General features: G+C 38.6%; 1 protein-coding gene across 1 annotated transcript in view; it reads left to right on the top strand.

Moving 5' to 3' along the window:
• nek3 (NIMA related kinase 3) overlaps nt 1–9,623 on the top strand; it is a 14,745-nt gene extending 5,122 nt beyond the window's left edge. Inside the window, exons 9-13 of the mRNA XM_016517863.1 lie at nt 486–594; nt 699–869; nt 1,147–1,281; nt 9,215–9,296; nt 9,388–9,623. Of these exons, the coding sequence (XP_016373349.1) occupies nt 486–594; nt 699–869; nt 1,147–1,281; nt 9,215–9,296; nt 9,388–9,454 (564 nt within the window). The 3' untranslated portion in view covers nt 9,455–9,623. The remainder of the gene's footprint in view (nt 1–485; nt 595–698; nt 870–1,146; nt 1,282–9,214; nt 9,297–9,387) is intronic.
• Nucleotides 9,624–12,056: the final 2,433 nt, after the last annotated feature.

The raw sequence follows: 12,056 nt of genomic DNA, 5'->3' as shown, positions 1-12,056 counted from the left end.
AGTGTTCAGTTTAACTGTTCAGAACAAACAAGGGACTCATGAACAACCATCACAAAACAAAAAACAGTGGTAGATCATCCAGGCAACCACATACAGTATTAAGAACCAAGGGTTCCCAAACTTTTGAATGTGGTTATTTTAATAATTTCAGCTATTTTTTTTCTTGTGGACTAAATGTAAACATCTGTTATGTAAAATATCTTACTCAGGACAGTACTAAATAAAAAATAACATGCATTTTGTATGATCTCTCTTATTTTGTTAAAATTATTCACATTTTCACAGATTCTGCAAGGGGTTCCCAAACTTTCGCATGCCACTGTACCTTAAAATATATTTACAAAATATACAAAGAGTATATTTCTAAGGACTTGTGGTTAAACTAGATTTTTATCGTGGACACTCATAATTGTCATTGACCCTTAAATTAGTTTGAAAATTATACTACAGCAGCTCTTTATTTCTCTCTGTTTTTTGCTATGCAGAATAAGGAACTGGTGCGAGAACGAACACGCCACTGGAGGAGAGAGGAAGGAGAGAAAGTGGCCATGTTTTTAGGACAGAAGAGTTTAGTGACCACAACTAGCACTGAAGGTCACTAGATCAGATCAGCTGCACATTAACTAATTCCTAATTTTAGTTATAAACCTGTAGTGAATCAACCTAACTGATGAAGTAATTTATTCATTTGTGATCAGGAGCTATGCAAGTAGAACAGTCCCCTGTGGAAAACAACAGCATTGACGACCCAGCTTCTCGTAAGAGGTGGGCAGTCAGAACTTGTAATACCGTGCTGGGGGTCCTAGGAAATGCTGACATCATTTCCACTGGTAGCATGGAAAATGCAGAACGGGCTGATCTCATTTCAGGTACTGTACCACAGATACGTAAAATGGCATTACCCTGTTTATTGGATATGTACCTTGGTAGTTGTTTGGGCAACCCTAAACCAAACCCTAATTCTAACCCTAACCCTATAGTAAGTACATGATGTTAATTAATATTACCCAGTGCTTTAATGTATAATTACACTGTAACAAGGATGCTTCTTTGAAAGACCTTGGAGTACATTGAAAGTTTGTCAGTAACTTAGGGTAGCACTTGAACATGAATAGTCAGCTCTTGCATTCTCTTGCTGTGTTATAGAGGCTGAGTGTGTGGAGACCCAGGAAAGACGAGTGAGGAAACAATGGGACAAAGATCCACCTGAGAGACTCCTGAGTGTTCTGGAGAAAGCGCAGCTCTGTTATGGCTTTGAGACCTACACTATACATAGAGATGGTCAGTCTACACACATCAGATACATCAGGACACAGAGTTTATTACATTAATAACAGCAGAGTTAACAATTGAGTATAAGAATTACATAGAAACAGACACCTAACTTACAATACCTAACTAATAATTTGTATAATGATTGTGCTTCACATAATCATATTATTGTGAAAAAAGACTTCATATCCCCACTAAAATTCCAATTCCCACTAAACACTTATTTTGGGAAATTGGCATTTAAAATAATTGTTATATATAATATATATCTAAAAAAAAGTATTTTATTGCTTGATGGCAAAGCTGAATTTCAGCAGCCGTCACTCAAGTCTTCAGTTCAGTGTCACATGATCCCTTAGAAATCATTCTATTATGCTGATTTGGTAGTCAAGAAACATTTCTTATTATCAATTTTGAAAACAGTTGTGCTGCTTAATATTGTTGTGAAACTCTCATCATTTTTTCTAGGATTCTTTGATAGAAATCGAAAGAACATCATTTATTTGAAATAATAGTATGTAGTTCCACTGTGTATACGCACCTTTACAAAGTCATTACCTCAATGAGTTGCACTACCATATACTTTACAAGTCTGACATTAAATAATATTTTATACTGCATGACCTCACATACATACACTAACCTTCAGAAGTTTGGGGTTTTGCACTCTCTGAAGGCGTTTGATATTGTAGATAAATATTATCTGTTGACATATGACGTCAGGGAAGACTAAAGTTTATTCAATTTGCATGCATGTCATGTCTCAGAAAAAACCCAAAATGATTTTTTTGTGAGTCATTTTCTTTCCTCCTAAATATGAAGAGTGATTTACACTGTAGCAAATTAGCTCAAAAGGGAAATGTATAAAAATAATTACAATTATAATTAATTACAATTATTTACCTCAGCTGCCAGTAGTAACTGTAGCAGAATTAATATTACAATCAACTAATCTGTTCATCCAGCGAACATTCAGTATAATTTCATATCAAATCTAAGAAAGGATATTTTCGTGGCCACAGAAAATAACTTTCTTACAGTACTAATGCACTAGAGCATGTAGCTATAAATAGGATCGTAAAAGGGACACTATTCGCAAGCGGTGACAGAACCAGAAACTCATTTAATTTGTGCACAAAAGTTTTATTAACTAAACACTAACACATAAATAATCTAAGCAAACAAACATACAATCACTCATACATGGGCGGAGTTTAAATGGATGAATGAAATGGTTAGAGAAACCAGAGAATGCAGTTATGGAAAATGAGTCTGTTAACCACCTGAGTGAAACCATCAGCGCCATTTTAGAACAGGGTCTACAGCTTATTCTAAACCTCTGTTTCGTTTAGTTAAATGTACGATACTTGCATTGCCTTGGCCGTTGAACGAGCGTCCGGATGCAGTCTCTTGAAAATCTTGATGGTTTAAAGGTTTGGAGGTGTTGGAGTTGCGATCACGTTCTTCCGGGTTTGAAGGGTGATGAAGTCCAAAGATGTTACTCTGACTCAGTGGTGGTTAGGAGAGTTTTCTCCCAGATGGAAAGTGAAGGCATGGCTGTAGTTGAGGCCTGCCAGGCGCGGCTGTGCCGGACCCAGGAAGGTGATGAGAGCAGAGACAAAAGCCAAAAACCAAAAGCTAGGCAGGTCACTGATGTGAGGCCTTATAAGTTTGATGGGTAACACTTTAGAATAATGGTCCGTTGTTAACAAGTAACTATGCCGGAAGTAATAAGTAGTACTACATTAACACTTAACTTAATACTATTAACTAATAGAGAAGCAAGATTAACTAAGCAGTAAGTAGTATGTTTAAGTTTGAACATCCATCCTTTGGTAAGAGTAGTAGTCACAATTTTCAAATGTAGCCGACTTATTTGGGGGATATCAAATTCATAAATTAGTTTCCACAAAGAACCCAATTGTTCACTTTTAAGATGTTAATTCAAAAGGAGGTTGAAAAGCTAACAAGCAGTGTCTCACAGCTCACTGAGAAATGTACGGACCTGGAAAGTCGCAGTAGAAGGCAAAACCTGCGCATTCTAAATATTAAAGAGGGCGAGGAGACTGGGCGCAAGACCACGGACTTTATTGCACACCTGTTGAAGAACGCGCTATCTTTGGAAACTTTACCTTTGATCGATCGCGCTCACAGATCTTTGAGAAAACGCTCCGACAACACGTCATATCCCCGGGCCTTCATTGTTAAGATGCACTACTTTCACGATTGGCAGGATGTCATCCGAAAAGCGGCTCAGGTCAAGCCCATCATTTACAACGGAGAGAAACTCCTGATATTCCCTGATCTCCCAGCTGCCATACTGAAACAGCGCGCCCGTTTTAACAGAGCTAAAGACCTACTTCGAGATCGTCCAGGGGTCCGCTTCGGATTTCTGTACCCAGCGAAGTTACGGGTGACACACAACGGAGAAGAAGTGTACTTTACGGATCCGGTAAAGGCGATCTCATTCGCAGAGCAGCACTTTGGTGAGGGGAACGTGTCGACATCATAATCTCCTTATGGAACTTTATAAAGTCTACTAGACTGGGTTGGAACGCTGATCGGACAATTATAATTATGCGCAAAATTTTTAGTAAATTTTCTCGACGTGATTTGTATTATATTCAATGTTTATATGCTTCGCGGCTTGAATTAGTAAAGACTGAGCTGCCTGTGTGTACAGACGGACATCCATTACACCAATAGAAACTGTCCACTGAGCTCCTGCTAGTCAGCTAACACCAGGTGGGCTGTTTTTTACAGTCAAGTTTACTGTTCTTGGTAAAATTCTGATTTGATGTTCAAGCAAACCTGTGTTCTCAGGTACGTTTCTGATCTGTTTTTTCATTTTAATTTTGTTGTGATTAGGGATCGTGGGAGGGGATGTCTAATAGGGTTCTGTCTGTGGGTGCTTTCCGCGGTGGGGGGAGGTAACCAACGCAATAACTGGGATGGCTGCTGCTCAGAGTAAGACACCTGACAGAGGGGTGGGAGCATTGACTTTTTCTTCTTGGAACGTTAAAGGTCTAAACCATCCTGTTAAACGAAGTAAAGTGTTGTCTCATCTAAAATCTATGAACACTGATATAATATTCTTACAGGAAACACACTTTAAAAATGACTCCCATTCCAAGCTAAGAGCCAGGTGTATAGGTCAGTCTTTTCACTCTTCATTTTCATCCAAGGCTCGGGGTACCGCTGTTTTAATAAGAAAAGGGGTCCCATTTAAACATAGGGCTACGATTGCAGATAAGGACGGGCGATTCATCATAGTTGCAGGAGAAATGTTTTCAACACCTATAACATTAGTTAACATTTATGGACCGAATTTTGATGATCCACGCTTTTTTCAAAATGTGTTTTCCCGGATTCCTGATATATCACTTAATAATTTAATTAAAGGGGGGGATTTTAACTGTGTCCTGGACCCATATTTAGACAGATCCTCTGCTCAGCGTGCTCCCCCCTCTAAATCCAGGGACTTTCTTAACACGTACATTAAAAATTCTAATGTTGGTGATGTATGGAGGCTAGCCAATCCAACAGGGAGAGATTACTCCTTTCATTCACAGGTCCACAACGTTTATACTCGTATCGACTACTTTCTAGTTGATATTAAGTTAATTCCCTTTACGTTTAATGCCACCTATCATAATATTTTAATCTCAGACCATAGTCCAATTACATTTGCTCTAAAATTACCAGAAATTGCAACATCTCAACCATTGTGGCGGGCAGACCCCTATTTATTAAAGGACACAAAATTCTGTGAGTACTTGCGTATACAGCTAGAGTTATTTTTTGAAACTAATGATCAACCGAACACTTCACCTTCTCTTTTATGGGATACATTTAAAGCATATTTACGGGGCTGTTTTAAGTGACCGTACAATCCATCGAATGAAATCAAAATTCGGGGCTTATTTATTATCTCCTACAGAAATTAATAATCGATTTAAACAATTCTATGAATCATTGTACACTAGTAATATAACTGATGATTCTTCCACAATGGAGACCTTTTTAAACAGCTGTAATCTAACAACGCTGGACCAAGAGGATAGAGAATTTCTTGGAGCTGATTTAACATTAGATGAATTAAAGAACACCATAAAGTCACTTAAAGGAGGTAAATCACCCGGCCTGACGGAATCCCTTGCAAGGTATATAAAACTTTTAACAATCTATTGGGACCCTATATGCTTAGAATGTTCTCCCAGGCTCTGGAGGTGGGGCGACTACCTCAGTCGTTTAATGAAGCGGTAATCACAGTCCTACCTAAGAAGGGCAAAGATCCAGAGGAGGTTGGTCGGTATAGGCCAATATCTCTCATTAATGTGCATCAAAACATTTTAGCAAAGACATTAGCCACTAGACTCAATACGCTTTTAGGAAAACTAGTGAATCCTGATCAGACCGGATTTGTTTCAGGTCGTAGTTCTTTTAATAATCTTCGTTGTTTGTTTAATATTTAATATTCTTCCCAGACTAATCGATCCGATCTGGTGATTTTGTCCTTAGATGCCGAAAAGGCTTTTGACCAAGTAGAGTGGCCTTACCTCTTCGCTCTGCTACAAAAATTCCAAGTAGGAGAGAAATTCATCACTTGGCTCAAAATTCTATATAAAAATCCTAGGGCACGTATACTCACAAATAGAATTTTATCACCATCCTTTGCTTTATTTAGGGGTACTCGACAAGGTTGCCCGCTTTCTCCCCTTCTTTTTGCCCTGGCCATTGAGCCTCTAGCGGAAACCATCCGCTCTGATGAGAGAATTCATGGGCTCTGTACTAAAACAACTATAAATAAAATTTCTTTATATGCAGACAACGTCTTATTATATGTGACTAAACCTGCGTCTAGTATCCCTGTAATCTTAAAGGTGATTGAACAATATGGCTCATTTTCAGGCTATAGAATTAATCTAAACAAAAGTGAACTCATGCCAGTTGGGCTTAAAGATCTTTCACAAATTTTCCCAGTTCGGTTTAAAATAGCTAAAGACAGATTTATCTACCTAGGAATCGTTATAACTAGGAAATTTAGCTTGCTACGAGTAGCCAACTATGCCCCCCTTTTAGAAAAATTTAAAAGAAATATTCAGTTCTGGAGGACTCTTCCTATTTCGTTAATAGGTAGAATAAATGCTATCAAGATGGTTTTTCTCCAGCAACTACTGTATCTGTTACAAAACACCCCTCTATTTCTTTCCAAGTCCTTTTTTAAGCAACTAGATTCAATTATTTTACCCTTTATTTGGAATTATAAAAACCATAGAATTAAACAACTACATCTCTCCAAACCTAGAAATGTAGGGGGTCTTGCCTTTCCAGACTTCCGCTGCTATTACTGGGCGGCTAACCTCAGAATGATATCAATAATATTAAACGATAAAAGCGGACAACTTGACTGGCTCAGATTAGAACAAGATGAATGTACCCCGTACAATCTTGGTGCTGTGATTCTTTCACCAACAAGCTGTAAAAAAGAAATCTACAGAAGCAGCCCTGTCATTAGCAGTGTTATTCGTATTTGGAAACAAATTAGAACTCATTTTGGGGTGAAGACGTTACCTTTACTAATTCCCATAGCTGACAACCCCTATTTTATACCTTCGAACTATGTACAATCCTACTTAAACAGATTTGCAACAATTAGCCCTTCATGTATTGACACCTGCCTTAAGGACTATTTTGGTAAAGGGAAAATGATTTCCTGCATTTATAATACTCTCCAGGCCTCCCAATTACCTACTACATCTTCAATCAAAAGTTTATGGGAGGAAGAATTAGGGTCAGACATTTCCAATGAGTTATGGGCGGATAGCCTGGAAGAGATTAATAGATGTTCTATAAACTCCAGACACTGCCTCATCCAGTTCAAAATCCTGCATAGACTACACTACTCTAAGACCTATAAACTCCAGTCACTGCCTCATCCAGTTCAAAATCCTGCATAGACTACACTACTCTAAGACAAAATTATCTAGAATATTTCCAGGTGTCTCTCCAAAATGTGACAAATGCAGGACGACCCTACTTCACAGTTATGCATTATGTCCCAGTCTTCAAAGCTTTTGGTGCAATATTTTCAATGTCATTTCTGAAATTACTAGACAACATATTGAACCTGATGAGTTTTTAATCGTGTTTGGTGTTTCAAGACATGAGCTTTGCCTGTCCAAGTATCAACAACGATTTCTTTCCTATGGACTTTTAATGGCCAAAAAGCTTATTTTAACATTCTGGAAAGATAAACTGCCACCTCCTTTCCAGCTGTGGCTTGACGAAATCACAAATACACTACATTTGGAGCGTATACGGCTCTGTCTAAGGAATAAGAGAATACAGTTTTCTAAAACTTGGGAACCCTTTATAAGGTATTTAGGGGATGAAGGCAGAGGAGACTAGGAAGAGAGGGATGTTGACTTAATTTGAGTTGGATCTAAGATCCATTCCACCCCTGGTGTTTTTTTGTTTGTTTTTTTTTTGTTTTTTTTATAATATTCCTCCCTATGTGGTGCATATCAGGCAGACAGAGTGAGGGTGGGTGGGTGGAGAATTGTCTTGTTTTGTTTTAGGACTTTCTGTATAATATGTAAAAAAAAATATGTGCATATGTCTGCATGTACAGTGTATACTTAGACTGCATGTGCAAGTATAGGATTGTTATGTTTATTGTGTATGCAGGTGTATGTATAAATATGTATATATTGTAACTGCAGAAGTATAACTTGGTTAGATTTTTGTTTGCATAAGGAAAATTCGGAGGAACTTCTGATTTGAATTCTGTTAAACTTATCTGTATTCTATATATTTCCCCAAAAAAAATAATCCCTGCCGGACCAACCTTCGGGTTACAAGTCCGACTCTCTAACCATTAGGCCACGACCTCAATGGGCATTATGTGTTTTTCCTATGAGGAAAATGAGTGAGAGTTGCTTTACCCGCATTCCTTTGAGCAATAAAACCAGTGTTATCAGATGATTTGTCTTTGGTTGCCATGGAACCAGAGGCCTGTTCTGCCTTTTTGAGGTGTTAGTTGCATTTCAGGGGAAGGGTCCATAGACCCTCATAAGCCCCTTTCACACTGCGCGTTAATTCCGGAAAATTGCCGGAGTGCCTTCTGTGTGAACGCTAACACGTCCCTGGTTTGTTCCCGGGAACGGTCCTGGAATGGGGACTTAGTAACATTGCCGGAATGAGCCCTGTGTGAACAAAAGCCAGGACCAATGCAGTAAAGGGTGTGTCGTAGTGATGACGCACATCATCATGCGACTCTTTTACTGGGTGTTTTTAAGGCAGATCAACGTTCACGACAAAAACATATGTGCAAACTGTAATGAAGCAGAGATCAGGGAGCTCCTCACTATCCGCGCTGAAGCTGAGATCATTCGCCAGCTTAGTGGAACGGTACGCGTCAAATTACATGTCACATCGTAATGTCACATGTCTTTACGGGATGTGTGTGAACGCACACACAGATTCCGGAAAATCACTGGCAGTGTGAATGAGCCAAAATCAAACGATCCCATGACAAATCACAGGACACATTATCCGTGTATATTCCAGAATCTCTGTGTGAAAGAGGCTATATTTAGCTTGTTGGTTGGGAGAGGGGTGTTAGGGATTATTTGTTGAATATAACAAATAATTGTGTGTCTGATTGGTTCACACGCTACAACACTGATAACAACCACAGCAGAGCAATGTGGAGTAAAGACATTTAAGCCACATGTCACTGCAATAGATACAAAATATCAAAGCAAGCAACATTCCTTTTTTAGACATCTATTTCTGTTTCTTTATATATTTATCTATCTGTATGTTTAAATGTTAGCTGGTAATGTGCTGTAATGCTGTCTACTTTAAAATAAATGTCTAACACATGTGGTGCTTGTGCATATTCTGATTATTTTGTCATCATGCTCTTTGACCCCAGAGCATGGAGACAAAGTGGACGGCCCAGAGGAGACAATCACAGACTACAGTAGACTGGAGCCGCGCTCGGATGATGAAGACACGTGAGTTTCTCTTGTTTTCCCTCTGTTAGTACTTACATCTCCACCCAGCCCATTGTTTACTGTAAAACTCACATTACTCTCCTGACTGCAGGGATTTTGAAGAGGAGTGTCCATACGACTGGATAAATGAACTAGAGAAAATGGTGGATGAGCACTAGAAACTAGTTATTGTATATATTGTACTTGTACATACCTTTGTATTTGATGAGTTTTTCAAATATTTCTCATCATAAATTATGAAAATATAACAGTAAAGTGATACTAATATCACTAATGATGTCACAGAGTGTTGTTTTCATAATAATAAAAAAGTTGTATTTTATGTCTTGTTTAAGTTGGAAAAGTTGAGTGACTAAATAAACAAAACATAAAGAAAAGCATATGATTCTCACCTGTCAGGAATTTGCCTGGGTCATATTTCACTTCAGAAGCAAAAGAAAACAATTAATCATGATTCTCCTTGTCCGTGATCATCAACTGGGGATATCGTTAGAAAAAAAGTCTCAAAAATGAATGGAGGATGTTAAATGCCAGTTTTTCTTTTTTCTTTTGCTCCCAAGACAGTAAAGTGCAATGTTACAATGTGCCACTTGTGCAAAAACATTACAAATTCAAAAAGGGGAAAAAGTTTTAAAATGCATACAAAAGTCCAACTTCAAGACTCATGTGAAAAAAGGAGAAAATAAACCAAATGACAGACATAGACCTTGGCTCAGGTATTACCATGACTCAATAACCATACTCTCCAACAGCAGCTTCATTCACTACACATTAGTCACAGACTAACTTGCCAACCTAGTAGGTGAGCATTTATAGACGTGGGTATCACCATTCTCAATAGTTGTAAAACACCAAAATAACAAAATATGAAAAATTAACTGCATTTCCTCAAACACATTAAGACAAGTAACACAGCAAAACATACTAGCTTAATTTCAGCTATAATTATTGAAATTCAAAAATATAAACATCAATAAATACTAAATTCAACCCCCTTCTCACCATATTTGGTATCTTCCACTCCCATAATGCATCAAATACTAAGCCTGCGTTCCAGTCCATTTTTTTATGCCCTTCACTCGCTAACTTCCCTCCATCTCGTTTACTCGGATGTACGCCATTGATTACATTGTATGAGTGCCCACTACTGGCGGAACCCTTGGCATGGACTGAATTGGAACATCCTAAGCCCTTGATCACTTAGAATCCGCTATGGAGTTGGTTTATTGTTTCTCAATTTTTCCCCTTACGAATTTGTTTGGTGCAGCATTCTATATGTATATAGGTATGCTTGGGCTGTTATAAACGTAAAAAAAAAAAAAAAATTATATATTATAGAGTTTGGGATGGGGATAAATTAAACGCGATCTGCGATGACGTAATGGTCGTGTTGAATTGTGGTCTATAGAGCGGCCTGAAGTGTGCATATGAAACAGACTTGCTCCCTCGGTCAAAATCGAGGGGTCGAGGGTATGTCCATGTAAACTTCCCTCGTCCACTTGACGAAGTGGAACGCACTTCAAAATGGCGGCGGGGATACCCTCAAGGATAAGTGCTTAGGGAAGTTCGCAAGTTGCTTTGTTCCCAAACCGGGGGTTAAATCATTAAAATGTTGCAATTTCATCTTGGTTCGGTTCGCATTCACAAGGCAATATTTCCAAACGGACCAAACTTTGTTAATACAAGTCACGTGCAAGTAAACTCTCCTTTAATTGGTCAGAGTGCATCTGTTTATTTTCCGGAATTCCACTCAAAGTTGTCATCCGTCAGGATATATATATATATATATATATATCTATATAATATATTGTTGGCGGAGTTTCTTTGCCTTCGCGCGGCACTTTTCAACCAAATGATTAAAGCCCATTTTAAATGGGTCATATGATGCGATTTCAAGTTTTCCTTTCTCTTTGGAGTGTTACAAGCTGTTTGTGAATATATAAGATCCCTAAAGTTGCAAAGACTAAAGTCTCAAACCCAAAGAGATATTCTTTATAAAAGTTAAGACTCGTCCACACCCTCCTAAAACACCTTGTTTAAACCCCATGTCTACGTCACTGTGTGGGAAGATTTGCATAACGCCGCCCAAATGTTCAAGTAAAGAAAGAAGGCGAAACTTTGATTCTCACTGTAGTATTGTTGCTGCCGCCGCCATGCCGTGGAGATGCTGTGTTTCATTGCGAAAGTGAAACTACTTTGTTTGGCTTTCCAAAAGAGGACACAACTAGAAATCAGTGGTTAAGTTGTATTTACAACACTGTTCCAGAACAGTTCAACCCAAATATTCAGATGTGTGCAGCGCATTTTACGGAGGACTGTTTCTTGAACCTGGGAGAGTAGCCTACAATGCCATATGTTCTGACTCACAGCCTGTAAGTATGTTTTCATATTTAAAGAATTTGCCACTGACGATTCAAACGCGAGTTTTGAGCAGTGTAGAGTAGCACTTGTTTGTCGTTACTCCGATCACAAATGCAGACATGGTTTTATGTTTATGCGGCACGATGCAACGCGTAAAAAGCCAGTATAAGTCATAATCAGTAATTACGTCCCCACTGGATGCAACAAACGCCTCGTTTATAATGGGTATTATTGTTTTTGTCTTGTCGCACTGGGACACGACATCACAGTATGGTAAGGGGCGTAACATTTCCGTCACACGCTTGAGGTATTCGGCCAATCACAATGCACTGGATAGCTGGCCAATCAGAGCACACCTCGGGTATTCGGCCAATCACAACGCACTGGATAACTGGCCAA

Source organism: Sinocyclocheilus rhinocerous, unplaced genomic scaffold (genome assembly GCF_001515625.1).
Source record: "Sinocyclocheilus rhinocerous isolate Xijiao unplaced genomic scaffold, SAMN03320098_v1.1 scaffold2673, whole genome shotgun sequence".
NCBI classification, from domain to species: Eukaryota; Metazoa; Chordata; class Actinopteri; order Cypriniformes; family Cyprinidae; genus Sinocyclocheilus; species Sinocyclocheilus rhinocerous.
This window is presented reverse-complemented; position numbering and strand designations above follow the sequence as displayed.